The sequence below is a fragment of the Parus major genome, chromosome 11 (genome assembly GCF_001522545.3).
Source record: "Parus major isolate Abel chromosome 11, Parus_major1.1, whole genome shotgun sequence".
In the NCBI taxonomy this organism is placed as follows: domain Eukaryota; kingdom Metazoa; phylum Chordata; class Aves; order Passeriformes; family Paridae; genus Parus; species Parus major.
This window is the reverse complement of record NC_031780.1, coordinates 9,103,480-9,120,403: the sequence shown is the minus strand read 5'-3', so window position 1 is coordinate 9,120,403 and position 16,924 is coordinate 9,103,480. Positions and strand designations below refer to the sequence as shown.

The 16,924-nt window shown below is 41.1% G+C and overlaps 1 protein-coding gene across 2 annotated transcripts in view; it reads left to right on the top strand.

The window, feature by feature from the left end:
- Window positions 1-4,363: 4,363 nt before the first annotated feature.
- The window catches only part of NFATC3 (nuclear factor of activated T cells 3), a 66,034-nt gene continuing 53,473 nt past the window's right edge, over window positions 4,364-16,924 (top strand). For both annotated transcript variants that reach the window (XM_015640016.3, XM_015640015.3), the window contains exon 1: window positions 4,364-4,619. In XM_015640016.3, coding sequence (XP_015495502.1) covers window positions 4,520-4,619 — 100 coding nt within the window. In that variant the 5' untranslated portion in view covers window positions 4,364-4,519. The remainder of the gene's footprint in view (window positions 4,620-16,924) is intronic.

Here is a 16,924-nt window from a genome sequence, read left to right as displayed (position 1 = left end):
TTCCAAAGCCTATTCTGGCTACAGTTGCACAGCTGGCTTTGATTTGCTGCCCATGGGAAGGGGGGAGGAATCCCTATTACTCCAACACAAATACAGATCTGGGATGTGGCTGCAGATCCCAAATTCCTAGCTATCCAGCATTGGATGATGTGTGGAAAATAAAACACAGCACAATGTAGCCCTCAGGTTTTTGGAGCCGAAAGTCACAACACGCCTAAAAAATAGCCGCAGTTTGGAAAGGATTCAAATACCACAGGAAGCACGTTCCTTCCTTCTCAAGTCACATGCAATAACTCCAGCTCCTGACCAGATCAAGGTGTATCCCCATCTGGATGCAATAACATAGCCTAGAAGCAACAAGGACAGAAACCACCTATGCATATTAAATAAATGAATAAATAAAGGAAACTTCTCCTCACAAAACCACAAGCGAAATAAAGTTGCCCTTGTTACTGCCACCGTTTCATTTCTCAGTAGCCAACAAAAGCCAAATCAACCATCCATGCCCTGGACCTCGAGCCCAGTGGTTGACATAATTCCCTGGAAATTGATGTGAGCTCACTCACGTCAGTAGTTTTACCAACTCACTCCTGGTCACACCCCAATTACTCTTTAGCTGTGTAGAAGAAGCTTGAAGGTGTGTTTCACCTTACAATTTCAATTGCAGAAAGGATGTACTTTTTGGCGCAGTACAACGGAGTCAACAGAATGAAAGGTGTGGTGAACACAAGATAAAAAGAAAGGGTGATGTTGGCAAGGGAAGTACTGAGCTCAAAGACATACATCTGCTTTTGAAGTAAAAATCCTTATAAAGTTTACTGTAAATAACTTACAATACCACCTTGTAAATTCTTACCTTGTTAGCTAAGTGGTCATGTCATAACCAGTTACTCTGTTTATTTTAGGACATAGAGTCAATTTTCTCTTTCAATTGACAGCAATAAGTAGGACTAAAAGCAACACCTAATGTCCTGCTTATATCATTGTTTTCTGAATGAATAGTGGAAATAAGAAAAAGGAAAGAGAAGATTTATTTTACAGTTAAGGGAAATGAACAAATCATTAATATTAAAATCTTTATCATATTAATTAGAAATATACTCTGAGCATCTTATCAAAGAACATGTTCAAATCTCCCCTTATAAAGAGAATATGTTTGATTGTATTTTTCACCAGGGACATGCATAATGAATAATATATTGGTATAACAGAACAGGAAACTGCTGTGGTTGCTCCATTTGCTGTAATCTGACACAACAATTATTTAACAATAAGACAAAGTCTAATTCAGCTGCTTTGAAAAGCAAAAGATTACCCAAAAGTTTTAAGACCAAAATTAGCCATTAAAAGTCTTTTTATGTATAGTGTATTTTACTGACTCGTTCATCGTAATCCGTTTTCATTCAAGAATGTATGAGGGTTTTTCTTAATCACAGTTAATCCAATTACACATACTTTTCCAGCTTGTCTTGCTACGTGACCTTGGATTTAGAGATAAAAAGAGGCTACAGGCCAACTGTATGTGAGCTCCTTATAAAGGTTCGGGCTTTCTTCAGGAGAGGGAATTGTCTACCCTAACAAGAGCACAAATCTTTGGTTTAAGTGTTGTAAGAACAGTAGCTATAGCTGCTCATGTATTTTCAGCAAAGAAATAGCTAGTGGTGTGTGGGAAGTGATAATGGCAAGGACAGTGCTTTACAAGATAAGTAAAAAACATATGGCTGCTTTTGCACTAGAAGCAACTTCCCATTTTGGGCAAACTTGGGCAAATTCCTGCTGTCCCAAGTTCTGCAAAGTATTTTTTCATACTATGTGTTCTGTTTCCACTAGAATTGCGATGTCAAAAAGTAGCTTTTCATTTAGGCTTGCTTTCTTCAGCACAGGTTACGGACCTTCCTCAGGAGCACACAGAGAGAGAGAGAACTCACAGAGAATTCACTGCACTCTGTTAAGAGCCTCTGGACTGAGGATTATTCACTGTAACTAATTCCTCTTCATGTGAGCCTTCTTTTCTCACTTTCATTTGCAGGGTCTAAGGAGAACATCCAGGTACAAATGTATGCCTGGGATTATGACATGCCTGTTTGGATATGTCTAAACAGCAACAAACATGGAAAGACACTGTGCACAGAAACAATGAGAATTATTTTAGAATCAAACAGTATTAACCTCCAGATGGCCATAGAATCACAACACACTAACTAGCTCAGCTGATTTTTCAACTGAGTAATGAAACCTTAGTGATAGCAGTGATATTTCTGGTTTATATGAATTTCACAGTCCATAACAAATTAAACTGTGAATATTACATAACTGTCTATAAGCAAACTTGACTATTTGTGACTAGTAGTTTAAATCCCATCAATGCCCAAGTTTCAGCACAAACCTAAAATCTTCCTAGATCATATATATTGAGGATTAATATTTTACTAATTCCACAGCACACAGTGACTATTTCATTAAGTTAGAACCAGGGAATAGAATCACAGATTCATTTAGGTTGGAAAAGACCTCCAAGATATTTGAGTCCAACCTTTGACTGATCATAACCTTGTCAACCAGAGCACTGAGCAGCCTGTCCAGTCATTCCTTGGACACCTCCAGCAATGGTGACTCCACCACCTCCCTGGGCAGCCCCTTCCAATGCCTGACAACCCTTGCCATGAAGAAATTCTTCCTGATGACCAACCTGAACCTCTCCTGGCATAGCTGAAGAGCACCTGAAGTCCTCTCCTCCTGTTGCTAATTGCCTGTGAGAAGAGGCCTATCCTCACCTGGCTATACCCTTTTTTCTAGGAGTTATAGAAAAGGGATAAACTCACCCCTGAGCCTTCTCCTCTCCAGGCTAAACACCCCCAGCTCCCTCATCTTCTCCTCACAGGACCTGTGCTCCGGACCCTTCACCAGTTCTGTTGCCATTCTCTGCACATGCTCCAGCACCTCAATGTCTCGAAGTGAGGGACCCAGAACTGAACACAGGACTCAAGTACTAAGCTCCTCTCAAGCTGCTCTATGATTTCTTAGAGTGCAAACTCCAGACACATCAGGACAGTTTCTTACTACCATCTCCTGCAGGGAATAGATGCTCATGCTGCAAGAACAACTTAAATTCTGCATTTTATTTTGCCCTTCTATTTGTCTTTCCACCTTAATGCAAGGCAAAACTATAGATTATGGTATGTTATCATGCTGGCAGAACATCCTGAAGCTTCTGTGATCTTTCTGCTGACTGCTGGGCTCCCCACATTGATGACATACATTGCTAAGGAATATTTTAATTCATTTCCTTATAGTTAAAAACGTTTTGATGCAGATCTCACAAAATGCAAGACTGGGAAGACTGCTTTAAAATTCTTTTTGGTTTCAGGGGAGAATTGCCCACAGTTCTACAGCCTTGGTGCAGCAACTGTGGTGACCAGAAAGTGAAGTGCATGAGGAAGTGCCACAGTGCAAGCCAGGATGGCTGGGCACTGGAACAGGCTCCCGAAGGAAGTGGTCACATCACAGCACCAAACCAGCCACTGTTCAGGGAGTGTTCGGACAAGTATTCAGGCACATGGTGGGATTCTTGGGGTATCCTGGGCAGGCATAGGAGCTGGGGGATCCCTTCCAGCTCAGTATTCTGTGGTTCTATGCTTGCTTGATTACCACTGTTCCCACTGAGCCGGAAGGCAAGTAGCTAACAGCTTAGAGTCCTGCAGCCATCATTTCTTACCCAGGCGACATTCCTCAGCTTACGCCATCCTACCTAATTATTCGAGTCATTAGCTGGTGCCAAGAGTACCACCTATTTACATGCGGTGTTTTAGAAAGTAACTCTCCGCAAGGGAGTTCTGCTCCTTTGCTCGGACGTGGGGCTATCTGCGCTTTGCAGGAGGGGTCACCCAGCGGGACCGGGAGCCGAGCGGAGCGGGCTGGGCTGGACTCGACTCGACTCGACTCGGCTCGGCTCGGCTCGGCTCGGCTCGGCTCGGAGCGGGGCGGGCGCTGCTCGGCGGCGGCAGGGCCGACACGTGGCACCGCGCCCCGCGCGGCCCCGCCCCCCGCACGCCGCTGGCCGCGCCCCATTGGGCGCCGACCGCCGACTACAACTCCCGGCAGGCCCCGCGGCGCGGGGGGCGGGACGAGGCGGTTTCTCTCAGTCCCTCGGTAGCACGGGCGGCGGTCACGGGGCGCTGTCGGTGTCGTGACGTCACCGCGGGAGGGACGGACGGACGGACGGACGAACGAGGGGAGGGCCCGACGGGGCGGGCCGGGGCGGGGGGCGCTGCCCGGGGCGCGGCGCGGGGGCGGGTCCAGCCGCAGCCCGGAGTAGGCGCCCGCCCCCCCCGAGTGACAGAAGCGCCCGGGCACCGGAGCTCGCGCTGGGGCCGCAGCCGCCGCTCGCGCCGCCGCCCCCCCTCCGGCCCCTCGGCCGCCCGGTGTAATGCGGCGGCCCTGAGGGGCGAGCGCAGCCCGGCAGGACCCGGCGCGGCCCTGAGGGGCGACGGGGTCTCGCTGCGCCTCGCCGGCCAAACCCATGACTACGGCAAACTGCGGCGCCACCGACGAGTTCGACTTCAGGCTGATCTTCGGCGAGGACGGGCAGCCCGGCCCCGGGCCGCCGCTGGGGCCCGCAGGTGCGCCCCGGGGCCGGGGGGGTCGGTCGGGTTCCTGTTTTTCTCCGAACGAGACGGGGAGGGCAGCGAGGGCTGCGCCGGCCCCGCCGCTGCGGGAGGCGGCAGCCCGGGGGGGAGCAGTGCCGTCCGTGCGTCCCTCAGGCCGCGGCCGCTTCCCGGCGCCGCTCCCGTTCCTCCCGCGGGACGCGGGGACTCAGGGGGCCATGGGCCGGCCCGGCCGGGCCTCTCCCCGCCGTAACAACTTTCTTTGGGAAAAGAAACTTAAGAGCTCGCATCGTAAGGGAGGAGCCTCCCCGGGCGCGGTGGCTCCGGTGGAGAAAAGGCCCCGGGTTGGATCTGGTGGCCCCACGCCCCCCGAGCTCGGGGAACACGATGGGGCCGGTGAGGGACAGGGCAGAGAGCAGCAAAGTGTTAATGGGGCCGGACCAGAGCAGCGTTCGGGCATTTGCGATGAAAAGTTTCAGCCAAAGTGTTCCCCGAATATAGAACATCCCAGTTACTCCAGTGTGTTTTGAACTTTGTGTACGTGTGGGTGGGCGAATACCGCGTGTCGAGATGTGGTGGCTTTTTGGGTCCGTGTGTACAGATGCACGCATACATCTCAGAGTGCTTCCATTTTACTTTCTTTTGTAGTATTTGAGCCTGAAAATCCTGTTTTTAAATGCTCGTATTTCTTGAAACTACAGAAAACAAAGTATTCCCTGTGAATTGTGGTGTGAAGAATCAATAAGGACCGGCTGTGCCTTGTTTAGCTGTACCAGAGTTTGATGGCTGCGTCCTTTATTTTCTAACCTACTTGAAATAAGTTCTAATTGTTAATGGGCTGTCTTATGTCGAAGTGTTAGATGATAAGATAGCTCTGAAGCACGACTGTATCCAGGCTAAATGATGCAGCCATGTTGTTTAGTTCTCGCACTCAATTGTCTGCCTAAGTTAATTAGAAAAAAATTTATTTGATACAGTCTCTGTGCAAGCACTCAGGATTGACTTCTTAGAAAATCCCTAACTTTCTTGATGCTCAGATTTAATTTGCAGATTCATTCAGATAAGGGAAGACTCTCTTTGCCTATTTTCCTTCTCAGTGCAATAGCAGACTGTGTTTTGTGAAGGGGGCCTGACCTGTGCAAACTAGATAAATGTATTACAGTACAGTAAGAAAATGGAAAATATGTGAATAAATGACAACAAAAATAATTTTGACACCCCAATTTCTATGATTTTGACACAAAACTGGTTGTCTAAACTATATTCCTTTGCAATGATAGATGAGAATGAGAGATTAAGTTTCTCAGAAGACTAGAAATACTAGTGTGGTATCAGCTCAGTGTTATGATATTTGTATTTGGGTAGCATTCCTTAATGAGCAGTTTAGATGATACTCTGAATACAGAGAATTTTCTTTGCTTGATAACTCAAAACTATTCTTGTATCAAATTTAAAAATGTGATATTTGAACCGTGAACTAGTTTTTTTGCTGTAGCTCTCAGTAAGAATTCCTCCATCTGAAACTCAAGTGATTTTACTGTTTTGTAGAATTCTGGAGATGATCTCGCCTGCTGTGCACAGATGTGGCCTTCAGAGGAAAGGGTTAGAGTAGGACTCTGCCTTCATCTATTCTATTAAAAGTATTGCCAGAGTGCATGTGTTCTGCCCATGCATTTTACACATGAAAAACTAGAATTCATATGAGAGGTCCCACATTGGTAATCTATTTTTTCCCTTACCCCTCTTCCAAATATATTAGATGACCAAAAGAAATTTCCTTAGAGCTGCCTGAAGCATATATTTCATAATCCCATATCACTTCCTTCAGTGGTGGTGCCTGTTGTGCTGCAAAGTACGCATAAGGGTATTTTTTTTTCAAATGAATGCTAATAATAAAACATGTAGGTCACAGGGAAAGTTGCTTAATTTGAAATAAATAGTACTAAAATTACTAAGTTTTCCATGATCATGAAGAACACCTCAAAACATATTCTGATCCTTCATACTTTGTCTCTAGAAGTTTGAGACTAGCATTCTGATGAAAGAGATGTCTGGTACTAAGTTCTTTTGCAAATAACATGGAAATCTATGTTAATGGTGTCTTTTATACTGAGACTACTCTAGTGTTGTGAGGATTTTGTTCTTTTATATATGTACACATATAAGTATAAACAGTTACATGTTTATATTTAACTGTGTTTGTAATCAAAAGCAAGACAAAGTGAGCTATTTTTTCATTTCCTTGAAATACTTTTGATACTTGAACTACTAAGAGAGTGGTAGTGCCAGGCAGTAGATTACCCTTTTTATGATATTAAAAGAACAGTAAGAGAAATCAAATCAGCTGAGATCTTTAGTTATTACACAGAACAATTTCTTTGGGTTGCAGGATAGCAGGACTAACATTCATAGTTTTGTGCTAAGTGGTAAGGCTTGAGACCTCTGTTCTGCATTAGTGCTTATTTGCTTGATCTGAAAGTTGTAGTTCCTGCTGCAGGGAATGCATGAAAGATGGTGTGAAGATGCTTGAAATCCCTAATGTAATACTGCAATCTTAGCAACATACTTGGATTGAAATTAAAGGGGTAGCCCATTTTCGGTAGTTTTTGGGTGGAGGTAAAAATTTGTTCAGGTAGTTGCTAAACTAAAGATTCTCAAAAGCTCTTCAACTGCTTTCAAGTGGATGTTAGGTACTGAGTACCTTCTGCAAACTCTTGCCTTCTGTTTCTCTGATTGTTCAGTGTCTATTGGTTCAGTTTTAAGGTACTGATGAGCTTCATCTTTTTATGACCAAGAAATTCAAGCCTCCAGTGCCCAAAGGTAATGCTATAGATCACTCTGAAGTGAACCAAATCTCTTTGGTGTGCTCTTTATTGCAAAATTTTGGGTAGCTGCAGTAGCACCTGATTGCATCATGCTGCCTTATATCAGCTGTATTGGAAATGTCTAAGTCAGCATGTGCATTACAGTATGTTCAGGTCCTCCACAGTCCGCTAAAACAGATTGACATGCAACTGTTAGTGACAGTGTTTGATGTGCCACCTGGTTTGGTCTTTTTGATGAAGAGACCTTTGGGATGTAACATGTGACACTTGAGTACTTGAATTAGCGTGAATGCTTTTGTAATGATGCCCCAATTCCCTTCATCACCACCAGTGTTGCAATACTATTCAGACATAAATTCTAGACAAATTTGGGGAAATTTGTCTACAATTTATGAAGCAATTAAACTGCATTGAGTTTTTCACACTGCTGAGGACGTTATACTTTTTAAATGCCAAATTTCTCATAATGGAAGCAAATATGAGTTACTATGATATTTTCTGAAGTTTTGTTTTAGGGATTCATCTTCTCTTTTAAAGAATGAGTTTTTACAAGGTAAAAGCTGTACTGGTTGATTTTGTTTATTTGCTTTCCCACAATATGAGTGCTTTAAAAGAGGTGTTCAAACTACCCTCCTTGGACTTCAGGTTCATAGTATTTATTTTATTTTCTTGGAAACCATGAAACAAGCTGAAAAGGAGTTCTTCGTATTTCCTTAATTTTGTAATCCTTTAACATTCGGTTAAGTAATACTATTTAGTAATCTTGTTACAAATGAACCTCACAATATCTCTTACTTTTCTTCTGAAGATTACAAAAAATATCCTAGTTCTGTGATGAAACATCTTTGTGAGCTGCATCCTCATTTTGCGTAAGGACACTGTCTGGATTTGCCTCTTTGATTGGCTTGCAAACTTCTACCCCTGTTCTTCTCAGAGATTTTTTTTCCTTTAGCTTAGAGCTGGTAGGTTATTGGTTTGTTACTGGATATCATGACTGAAATACACATTTTTCCATAGTGACTGTCAGAGTAATACCTGATCTTTTCTTTTGAAGGTTTTCATGTCAGTCCTTTCTCTGTGAGCATCCAGGAGCTGCTTGGGCTGCTCAGCAGTTGTCTCCTGCCCACATACCAAGTGCTCTGAAGTGATGATGGGCGCTGGATTTTCTCTCAGCTAGGCAGAGTTCTCTTGTAGCAAAAACTGGCACTATGTATGAGTTACTTCATTTAGGTATGTCTTAGAAGTCTTAAAACCACTGATTTGTACGGAAACACCACCACAATACTAGTCTTTATAGCTTTGCCTTCATCATTAACATGTAAAGTATCCTTTTTCCCTTCTGAAATGTGTATTCATGACTGGTATTGCTGTCAGGGATTGTTGATGGAGAGTAGGAAACAGACAAAGCTGTTGACGAGGCTTTGCAGCATGGTTGAACTTTTGTTCTTTTCCCCAAGGTCATGATTAAGGTAAATAATCTTAAGAAAGCCAAGTTGTGGTAGAAAAGAGAGGGTAGTCTTAGAATCAGATTGAGCAGAAAATTAAAGATTGGATGCTAGCAGTAGCTGTGAACTTGAGATGTGAGTTGAGGATTGCTCTTGATGAAATTTGGTTTAGTTTCCAAAAGTGCTGGTCTAGAACTGTTGGAAAGTTTGCTTTCTTAGCTGAGTAAGAGGAGCTTGTGAGACATATTTTGAAGTCTTTTAGCAGGCTACCTTGCGTACCTGAATGGTTCACTTGAAAAAATAAAATATTTTGATTCTGTTTAGATTTGGTTGTCTATATAAATGGGTAAGAGAGAAAGTCTTTGCACAAGATGGTAACTGTGGTTAATATGTATAATTTGAGCCATCCATATAAATACAGCTGTCTGTACTGGTCTGTTAACATTTGCTATACAAAAGAGTGTTCATGTGGGTTAAGAATAGGATCAGCTGGTGCAACTTTTAAGCAAAGGAATGAATGGATAAGTTACTCAAATCCATTTATTTTTTTCTCTCTTAAATATAAATGACGCTTTGTAACAGAAATATTTGTTTACTTATTAGATAACTGAATATTAAATATATTGTGATAAACCACCACTTGCAGGAAATTGTGCTGCTATAATTTTATTTTACAAGCTAGTGGATGCTGGTATCTGCATGTAAAAGATTGACACACAGGGACACAATGCAAATCAGTCATATAGGCTGTGGTTATATAATCTGCTGATAGGGGGGAGGAGGGAAAACCAAACAGCTGCATCTGACCAAAACCGGGGGATCCTGTGACTTCAAGATAGCTTAGAAAAACACTGAGGAAGAACCAAAGGAAAATGTGTACTAAAGTGGTATTAATGGAGTCAAGAATTGCCTGGCAATTAAGAGTTAGAGATTAAGATGATAATCCTAGCAAATTGACATGTTTGAGTATGTTGTGATTTTTCAAAGTATTCTGGATAAATTAAATCTTGCATATTTGAATGAAGCTTGACCAGGATGAGACTATTCAGGGAAAATACAAATTTTTTTTATGTGATGTTGCAAAGCAGTTGTAGTTGCAGCTAATGTAATTTAATAATTTTTCTGTTTTGGCAGTATGGTTCTTTGATCACTACATAGTGCAGTGAGAGTCACTAGGTAGTGAGTCACTGTGTATTGCAGGTATTTGAAAAAGGTTCCTGATTTGACAAAATGTCATTTATTTTGTTCGTGAATTCACAGTTGCACATCACACTCTGTCCTTTTTCCTCCCAACTGAATTGTGGGCAGAGTGTAAATGAAAACAAATCCTGAGATTTGGGATGGGGGAGATGGTCATGGTACAAAAGCGTTTAGTCTAGTGCTTTTGTCTTACATATTTCTGAAAATTAGAAACAAGCTCACTCTTTTGCAAAGTAAAAGTAACCCTGTGCCTAAAACATGACAGTCCCATTCCTTTGGTCTGTGTTGTCCAACTGAAAGCAGTTTGTCAGATGCCACCTGAAGTGTTGCCAGCTCAGTAGTGTTGCTGTGAATGAGAGAGAATAAATTCGAGTAGATGGGGCCTGGGTCAATAGTAAGCAGCAGTTTAGCTGTTCACAGCAATAACGTAAATATGGGAGTTGTTGCCTCAAGCTGCCCTGGTGGGCCAGGGAAGTACGTGGAGCAGACTTGGCAGTGAGCCCAGCCAGTAAAACAACATCCAAGTCCTTGCATGTGTCCAGGCATGCCATGTGGGTTCGAATGACAGTGGAATTTAAGATGAGTGAAATGATCAGTAAGGCTAAGTAAAACTGCAAGGCAGGAGCAAGCTTATTAAGAAGCCAGCATTCTCTTCTACCTTTAGAACACCCATCTGTGAGTGTTCTTGTGAAATACTGGCAAAAGAGAACATTAAAAAATTGTAGAACTGTTCAAAATCATTCAGGAAAGATGAATTTGAATCTGAAGCACTGCAGGTCTGGTGGAAGGAGAGAAGAATGAACTTTCTGGGGATCTGACTACAAACCCATGATCTTTTGTAGTAAAGTCATGAAAATAGAATTCTGTGTCTGTTTCAATTTGGTGTTGTGTGGTGATTTTGGTGGGGTTTTTTAAGGCAGAAACAAAAGCTTCATTTGAGGTTGCATGAAAGATGTTTGTAGATAAAAACCTGAGCAAGTACTTACAGCTAATTTATAACCAGAAATTTAGTACCATATTATTTATACTAATATTTAGGTTAGTAGGAATTGCATGCTTAAAAATGGCTTCTCAGGCTGCACTTTGAAGATTAGTCATCACTTCTGAAAATGACAAATATTTTTAACATAGAAAAAATTCTTGAATGGAGTTGAATATTTCTTGTGTTTTTTGGGTTTCTTTAGCAGTTTGATGGAGCGGCTTAATGAGAGTCTTCATGTGTTAGTGGCTGCTAACATTGCTTTTTTGGGAACAAATGCTATGAGAAATGGTTTTTTTAATCCTGTATTTTATTTTTTTTAATGGTTTTAGACAAAATGGAAGGACGATTTACACATACTTTCAGAGAAGCAGCATTTGCTCTGTGCTAGAGAGGGAATGAAATTGTGACTGATTGTAGTTGGGCCAGGGCAGAAACTGTCACCTTTTAACTAAAGTTGTTTTACAGAGTAGCCCTCTGTATCTTCATAGCCAAAATGAAAGTGTGACAGAATGACAAACTGCTAATCCAGTCATGTTGCATTTATTAAATGTTAGTGACAATGATTCATTGCTTTGATGGCTGCATAATGGCCTGTAATAATATCTGCAGTGATGTATAGCTACTCATGTGTATCTTTAGATGCTTTCTAGAAGTTGTTCCCTAAGTCAAGGACAAAAAGGGGATGAGGAGATTCAGTAACTGATTACAAAAGGCTTTAAGAGTGTCATTTAGGATAACTGTAGTCAAACAACAAAGCCATAAGAAAATAGATGGCTTATTCCAAAGAACTGCTAAGAAAACCCATCAACATTTTGTATTTTGCATAGATTCTTTAAATTGCCTAAGTCTCTGTATTTCATCAGTGTAATTTGTTGAGTTTAGTCTTTTGAGAGCAAATGCTGCTGTCTTTCAAATTGCCAAGCCTTTTGTGTTGGGGGCAAGAGGTTAGGCTGATGTACGGTATGTGGTGAATCCTCCACTCCTGCTGGAATAAACACAAGCTACTTAGGAAGAGATGCAAAATTACACGTGGCACAGTCATGAGGCATGCTATTATCACCATCTCTGTATTTTGGGGTGTCATTCTGAACCTTGCTGAAAAAAATGGTATCTGTACTCAGCTCCAGCCTCCTCTTTTTCATATGGCTCATTCGTATTTCTGCCTTTTACTGTATCAATGTAGGAAAGTTAATTCAAGGTGTTTCTGATTCTACATTCATTTGAGCAGATGGGAAAACAAGGCAGTTTCAGACTGTCATTCTGGCTCATCACAGTTCTTTGATGTACACAGTCCTTGTGTTTGATGCACCTGAAGTCCACATTTAAGATACATTATAAAATATTGGTGAAAAAGCTGTAATAATTGATGGTTTGAAATATTGAGTTAACTATATGGTAGGACTGTCTGCTGTGGAATGGTTTGCCCTCTGTCATGCAGGCCAGCTGCACAAGTACAGTGTGATTTGGCTGAGACATCTGTGTAATTTGGCTGAGGTGTGAGGACTTCCCAAACGAGTTTGTTCAGATATTATCGATACCAGTTCTCAATCTCTGTGCTGTGCCCTGATAATCAGAAAGGAAATGCCCCCATTTCAGTCTTCCTTCCACTGTGTAACTGCTCCCCACTCAGACATCTTGCCTTGGCCTACTGTTCTCCTTTCCTACCAGTTTTCACAAAGACCCTGGTCTGTGTCCCCGTACTATTCCTGTAAACTAAAATACACATTTTCTTGCACACTCCTGTCTGTTTTCTTTGATATGGTACTGGAGCAGTGAGCTGGCAAGTGTCTCTGTATAGGACAGCAGATTGCTGTGAGTAAGGTCGTGTTAGAAGTCAGTTTGTGGTAAAGATGTCCATGTAGGAGTTAGGTGAATTAGGTGAGGATGTTGGTTCATTCTGTTTGAATAACTGGAGAGCCTTTTCATGGAGTCTGCTGGTTTTGCTCCCACAAAGGAAGAGTTGTACATGATAAATTGTACACAATAGCAAGAATCTAGGCAAACCTGGCCTGCTGGCAATTCCAGCACATGATTAATTCCCTTGTTTCTTTCACTCAGTATTTGCCTAATCTTCTCACCTTTATGCTCAGTCTACTTCCAGTGGGTCAGGCACAGCACACCAGTTTGGGAGCGATCAGGCTTTTCTCAGGTGCCACGTCTACACATCTGAAATGCTCTGGGATTGCAGGGCTGCAGTCCTTTTGCAGACTCTAACACCTGATTATATAGAATACGATAGTTCATCTTCAGAACAGCAGAGTCAAAAGGCTGCTCATACTGTGTGATAGTACCTACTGTGCTGTTTCTAAAAGGCTGTACACTAATATCTCTGAAGTACTACGTCAGGTTAAGATGACTTTTTGTCTGACAGTGAATGACAAAGGAGGCTTCATCAAACTGGAGGGCAGCAGCTTCTGTTTTGTCTACAAGGTTATTATGCATGAAATATTGTGTCTTCTTGAATCATACAGCCAAAGATTAAAAAAGGGAACCAAAGAGAAGCCCATAGAACTTGGAGTCTTTTAAAGCAAGAAGCAGATTTTTTTTAATCTGTTATGAGTATTGATAAAATACTCATAACAGTATTGATGAGTATTGATGAATAATCTTTAAGTACTGAACCAATGGCTTTATAAAGTTATCATTTAAAGAAGTGCTTCATATCAACCAGAAATAGCAGGAGAGCTGGAGAAGGCGCAGGTATAAACACTGCTTAGTGCTTCCGGTTGTTATTTTCTGTTTTGTAACTGAACTTAGAATGACTAATTCTTGTTGAATCTTACAGTTACAAGTTGAATTCTTTACCTGCCTTGTACATAACTTTTTATCAATGTATCTCAAAGCTGTTCTTTCCGTATTTGAAATTTAATTTCATTACTTTGGTGTGAAGTTGGATGCACACTAGGTCAACGGTTCTAGTTTAAATGTGTACCAGGCTGTAGCCTAAGGGTTTATTTAGTTGCATGTTACATTTTTATTTGATGGTGAGCACCAGTGAACACCTGCAGTTCCTGTCCTGGTTGCTTGTTTCCTCCCATGTCCTAAAGCTTGCCATTCTGTCAGTTGTGTATATACAGGTGTTAGTGCACGGTAAATATGCTTGCCAAAATCATCTGTTAAAAGAACCTCTTCTCATTTCCCCTCCCCCATTGTGTGTGGGAAGGAGATGGTTGCTGCTCAAAAAACCTTAGTGTAGTTACACCCCAAGAGTCAGTATGTTCTTATTTTAGTCAGTGTCAGTTGTAAACATTTGATATGATGGATTATTCTCTTGTTTAAACCAGTGCTTAAACCAGTGCAGCTTCTTTATTCTATATTTCTACGAAGGATAATAAATTCTTACCCAGACTAGAATTTGGAAAAGACTCATTGATGAGCTCCCACTGTTGAGAAGATTATTTTTCTTCTACATTTATAGTATTCTTGCTTAACAAAAGAAAGTGAGTGAAATTGTGACTGGCACGATAGAACAGCCTCTGGCATACACGATTGACAAAAGTAAAATTTATTTTTGTCCTTTTTTGCATAATCTGATATGACCATGAAACAGAGCACAAAACCATCAAAGAGAGTGAACTGCTTCATAAAATAAGAACTGTAAAACATCCCTTTCTGAAAACTTAAACTTGCAGTAGTGTTTCACATATTGCTAACTTCTGTCAAGAATGATGTGTTTCCCCCTACTCCACCCTGCTACCTTAATTTTTTTCACAATTTATTCTTTTTCAGTACCATATTTGGCTTGCTAGTCAGTTGTACTCCTTATAAAAGAATACATTGGTATGTTTCAGTTTGGGGTTGTGGGGTTTTTTCAAGTTGGTGTTTGTAGGAGGTGTTTCTGGAGAGCTGATAGCTTGTAATGAAAAACTGGAATTAAATATCCATTTATAGAGCTTTAGTGCAATAAGGTACTAAGAAGAACTCTGATCAGTTGTGGTTTTAAGTGCACAAAAGAAAAGCTATTGATTATTGGCTATGTTGTGTTCCCTGTGAAGACTAAAACTCCTCTTTCATCCCAAGAAATGTATAAACTGCTGCAAACCTGCAAAATAATGAAATAAAAAAACTACATATGCTTTTTGTCCCTTTCTAAAAATATTTTTGTAACCATTGTATACAGAAAGAGAATGATAACTATAATGACAGAAGTGGAAAACAGAAGAGTTGGTCATTCTTAAAGCTTGCAAGTGAGACAGACTTGCCTGAGAACACATGATGTCTGTGTCGATGTTCACGTCTTTCCTCATGCTATTTAGAGGATTTGATTACTGATCCTGTTTTCACAGTAGTAGTTTTATAAGACTAGGTAATGTTGTGTTTTCTTCGTACCTTACAGCAACTTCTATTGTTTGAAAATGCTTGTTTATGGGCTTGTAAACTTAGAATAATAAAACAGCTTGTGTAATTCTGGCACAGGGCTTGTGTTCAGACATTTGATAGCAATTGACCTTCCTTCTCTGGAGAAATCTGGCTGAGTGCACAGCTGCACATGTGCATGTGCCAGTACACCATTGGGGAGTGAACAACTGGTGGGCAAGCATTGCTAGACCTAAATGTACACTCTCATACAGCAAGTAGCAAGCAAAATGTACTTTAGAAGCAGTTGTTCTAGATATTACTTAATTATATTTCCCAGTTAGACAGCTTATGTTGAAGTGTAGTAAGCAGCCTAGTAAGGGATGAGCCAGCATTGTTTTAATACTGAACAGGAGCTTCTGTACACAAGGCTGTTTCCAGACAGTAGCAAATGTACATTCAAAATGAGCAACCTTCTGGTTCCCATTGACAGTGGATGACACAGATGCTTCATGTAAGATTGCAATGAAAATCTGAAGCTTTATTTAGCTTATACACTGTGAATATAGAGCATCTGTTCATTTTTGTGATCCCTCAGTAGTGAACCTGATCTCAGCAGGGTGGAGAAGAAGGCTTCAGTAAATTTCTAAAGACTTATGGCTTCTCTGTGCATGGCAGTGTTAAAGTCTTAGTAAGTAAAAACAAAGCTGTGTTTCTTTCTATGCCATTTGTCCAGTAGATCTCCTTTTATTGTAAAAGAAAATTTGTTTGACGTGGTTTGTTCTTAGGAAACAGTGACTTGTTTTGTTTCTTTGTCTCCTTTAAAATGCTTACTGGAACAAATAAACTATTAATACTACTTCTAAAACCGAAGTTGAACTTATTGGCCCATAATTCTTCAGTATTTTTTAACCTTTTATTTAGTCCAGTTTTCTTTACTCTGTGTTGCTGTTATCTTTATTAGCAGTTTATTCTGTTGTCCTTACTAAAGCAAAAGTATTTAGCACACCTGCCTTTGCAGTGGCATGAACAGCTTTTGATGTGAATGGCACTACTTTTTTTGGTCTGTGTATTTTGCTGTGTCTGTCTTGCCTAGCATCTTGCCTCTTTGTGCTTGTGGTAGTTTTTGTGCTCTACCTTCATAGTCTGCCCTAGTTTCTGTGTCTTGAGTGCTTTCTTATATTTTATGATCAGTGAAGGCCTCATGACTTCTTTATTGTCTTTTCTCCCCCAATAGGACTGTTTGGATGTAATAGCTCTCCTATTAAGTAACCAGATTTCCATAACTCCATTTTTTTTCCTTTGGGCTTCTCCATAACTCTTTTTTCCTTACACTTGCCTATTGTGAGACTTCCCTTTGCTTACCCTCTGTTTCTTGAAGCCCTGTGTTGGATTTGTTTTGTGCTGTTCTCACTGCTTTCTCTTTTAAGAGTTATCACCTAAGTTTTTTTCATTCTTTCTTTTCTCCCAAGTTGTATTTGTGTTTGTATGTTTACTAGTTCCTTGAGATAGATTAGGGGGCTCTTCCAGATTGGATTCTCTGCAGTCTTTATTAGGACTAAAATAATTACT